Below are 3,271 nucleotides of genomic sequence, written 5' to 3' on the forward strand. Positions count from 1 at the left end.
CCCTCCCAGTCTCCCCAGCCTTTTCCCAGTGTTGTCTCTCTGGTTTGGCACTGGCTGGCTTGGGGTGGGGTTGTGGGGGCTGTGCAGCCAGGCTGAGCATCAGCCCTCCCCCATCAGAGGAGGAACTTGCAGCCCAGCTCAGGAAACGTTTGGGTTGCGTGAAAATTTTCCAGGTTTCGACATCTGTGTGTGTTGGGAGGCGAAACGATACCGAAACACCGGGAAGGCTGAGAGGGAGCGAGAGGCCAGCGGGGTGGGGGGGTCTTGGCTGGAGTCAGCTTGAAGCGGACGTGCCCGGGGGTGTCTGATGAGGTCTCATTCCCCCCCCCAAAGTCCGGCCCAGAGCGACTTTCCTGACCAGCTGCTGCCGAACAGATGTGCAAAACTTATTTGACCAAAATAGCATCCCCTGGGTGACGGCGGGCTGCAGGGAGGAAGCGACGTGCGGGATTCCCAGCTCGTGTGTTCCCCCCCCACCCTGAGAGCCCTCCCAGCTGGCTGCCAGCTGGGCCGTGCGCCCTGCTGACCCCGCGGAGCCCCCGGCCGGCCGGTGCTGGGGACACCGGGCACGGCGCGGGGCAGGGGACAAGCGGCACGTTCCGGGCAAGACGTGGTGACCCCGCTGCCACCCGCGGGGCTGGTCCGGGCCTGGCGTGTCCCCGGGGGAAGCTGTTGGATGGGCCGTGGTCCCCCGAGGTGTCTTCTGGGAGTGGGGGGAAAACCACAGCCCACACACTGGAAACCAGTGCCTTACTGGGAGCTGACCAGTGCCTGCCTCTCTGTACAGACCACAGGGCGGCGCTGTTCCGCCAGCCATGAGCACCCCAGGGTGGGGGTCAGACCTCTGGGTGGGGGTCCCCAGCAGGGTCCGTGCAGGTGACAGGCCGCGTGGCAGACCCTGTCCCGGTTCCCTTCCAGATGATCCTGTCGGAGTCGAGCCCGGCGGGCGAGGTGCCCTTCTTCGAGACCTGGATGCTGACCTGCATGCCCGAGGAGGGGAAGATCCTCAACCCCGACCACCCCTGCTTCCGCCCTGACTCCACCAAGGTGGAGTCCCTGGTCGCCCTCCTCAACAACTCCTCCGAGATGAAGCTGGTGTAAGAGCTCAGCTGCGCACACACCCCGCCGGGCAGGGGCAGGGCGGGAGGGGAGCACCCATCTCATCTTCCCTGGCCCCGCGGCTGCTCTGCACGAGTGCCTGAACCCCCCCGCCTCTTCCCTGGCAGGCAGATGAAGTGGCACGAGGCGTGTTTGAGCATCTCGGCCGCCATCCTGGAGATCCTCAACGCCTGGGAGAACAGTGTCCTCACCTTTGAGTCCATCCAGGTCTGTCGGGAGGATGGCGTGGGGCAGAGCAGGGGCAGTGGCACTGTGCCATGTCCTGGCAGTGGGGGGGCAAGGCTTGAGCAGAGCAGGGGTCCCCTCTGCTCCTGTCTTGAATGCTCCTGCAGCCACTCTGGAGCTCGCTGGCTCCTTCATGACATGGGTGGGCAACCAGTGGTGTTCCAGCCCCTCAATTCTGCCCCAAATCTCCCCACTGGTGGCAGTGGGGCTGGCAGGGGGGGCAGGTTCTCCCCATGGAGGAGAGAAGGGCTTGGACCCTGCAACTGGTGCCTCTGCCTGTCTGTGCTCACCCACCTCCACTCCCATCTCCCCTCCTAGAAAATCACAGACAACATCAAGGGGAAGGTGTGCAGCATGGCCGTGTGCGCGGTGGCCTGGCTGGTGGCCCACGTCCGCATGCTGGGCCTGGATGAGCGGGAGAAGTCCCTGCAGATGATCCGGCAACTGGCCACCCCCCTGTACGGCGAGAACACGCTGCAGTTCTACAACGAGCGGTGAGCTGCGGCGCGCCGGGCCCGGGCCGGGCCCTCTCCTGCCCTTCCTCCGCTTCCCGGGGTGAGCCCGCGTCTCTGTGCCGCAGCGTGGTGATCATGAGCTCCATCCTGGAGCACATGTGCGCGGACGTGCTGCAGCAGACGGCCACGCAGATCAAGTTCCCTTCCACGGGCATGGACACCATTCCCTACTGGAACCTGCTGCCCCCCAAGAAGCCCATCAAGGAGGTGCTCACGAGCATGTTCACCAAGGTGCTGGAGAAGGGCTGGGTCGACAGCCACTCCATCCACATCTTCGACACCCTGCTGCACATGGGGGGTGTCTACTGGTTCTGCAACAACCTGGTCAAGGTACGGGGGGAAGGAGGGAGGTGGCTGCGAATCCCAGCGCCGTGTCTGGGTGCTGAGGATAGAACTGGGGGTCTGGCCCAGTGCTCCCAGTGCCCAGCAGTCCTGGCTGCGGCTGGGCTGGCTGCTGTGACAGTCCCGGGCGCTGGAGGTGAGCGGGGAAAGCCCAGCTGTGGCCGTGCCTCCCTCAGCCCTGTTCCTCCACCTCGCAGGAGCTGCTGAAGGAGACGCGGAAGGAGCACACGCTGCGGGCTGTGGAGCTGCTTTATGCCATCTTCTGCCTGGACATGCAGCAGCTGACGCTGACCCTGCTGGGCCACATCCTGCCCAACCTGCTGACGGACTCCTCCAAGTGGCACACGCTCATGGACCCGCCGGGGAAGGCTCTGGCCAAGTAAGTCCCCAAACTCATCTCCTTGGGGGTGGGTGGGCTTGTCTGGGGAGATGCTCTGGGATGGGAGCGGGGTCCCAGCCACCCGTTTCCCACTCTGGCCCCGGTGCAGTGCCGGCAGGAGCAGCCGTGCCGGTGTCCTGAGAGTTCCCTGCTGCCTCTCGCCGAGGAGGGACCTGCTGTGTCCCACCCCAGCGCACGCTCTGGGCTCTGCCATCTTCCCTTGTGCGCGTGCCCTCGTCCGGGTGGGCCAGCAGCACCTCACAAGGTCCCTTCTCCGTCCCCAGGCTCTCTGTCTGGTGTGCCCTCAGCTCCTACTCCTCCCACAACAAGGGCCAGGCATCTGCCAGGCAGAAGAAGAGGCACCGGGAGGATATTGAGGTGTGTCTGGTGTGGAGCGGGGTTTCGGCGCGTGAGAGTGGGCCGTGCCTGTGGGAGGGGTGGGCAGCTGAGACCAGACCCTCTACCCAGGTTCTCTGCGCTGCCTGACGTCCTTTGACCCTAAAATACGTGGGTTTCCCTTCTCTTTTCTGGGGCAGGGGGGATGTAAGGAGATGGTCTGTGTGTGGCCAGCCTGGGCTGAGCATCCCGAGCCATCGGGGCTGCACAGAGCCTAGGGTGGGTCATCAGCCCCGGGGAGGGGGGCCAGGATCTCCCCTCAGAGAGGGGCTGGTGGGGCTGAACCCCCCCTGCC

General features: G+C 65.2%; 1 protein-coding gene across 1 annotated transcript in view; it reads left to right on the forward strand.

Moving 5' to 3' along the window:
* MED24 (mediator complex subunit 24) overlaps positions 1–3,271 on the forward strand; it is a 15,210-nt gene that overhangs the window by 9,024 nt on the left and 2,915 nt on the right. Inside the window, exons 14-19 of the mRNA XM_026864597.1 lie at positions 829–1,097; positions 1,227–1,326; positions 1,663–1,838; positions 1,925–2,189; positions 2,399–2,580; positions 2,865–2,958. Coding sequence (XP_026720398.1) covers positions 829–1,097; positions 1,227–1,326; positions 1,663–1,838; positions 1,925–2,189; positions 2,399–2,580; positions 2,865–2,958 — 1,086 coding nt within the window. The remainder of the gene's footprint in view (positions 1–828; positions 1,098–1,226; positions 1,327–1,662; positions 1,839–1,924; positions 2,190–2,398; positions 2,581–2,864; positions 2,959–3,271) is intronic.

Source organism: Athene cunicularia, assembly GCF_003259725.1.
Source record: "Athene cunicularia isolate RWA chromosome 27 unlocalized genomic scaffold, athCun1 chr27_part1, whole genome shotgun sequence".
NCBI lineage: Eukaryota > Metazoa > Chordata > Aves > Strigiformes > Strigidae > Athene > Athene cunicularia.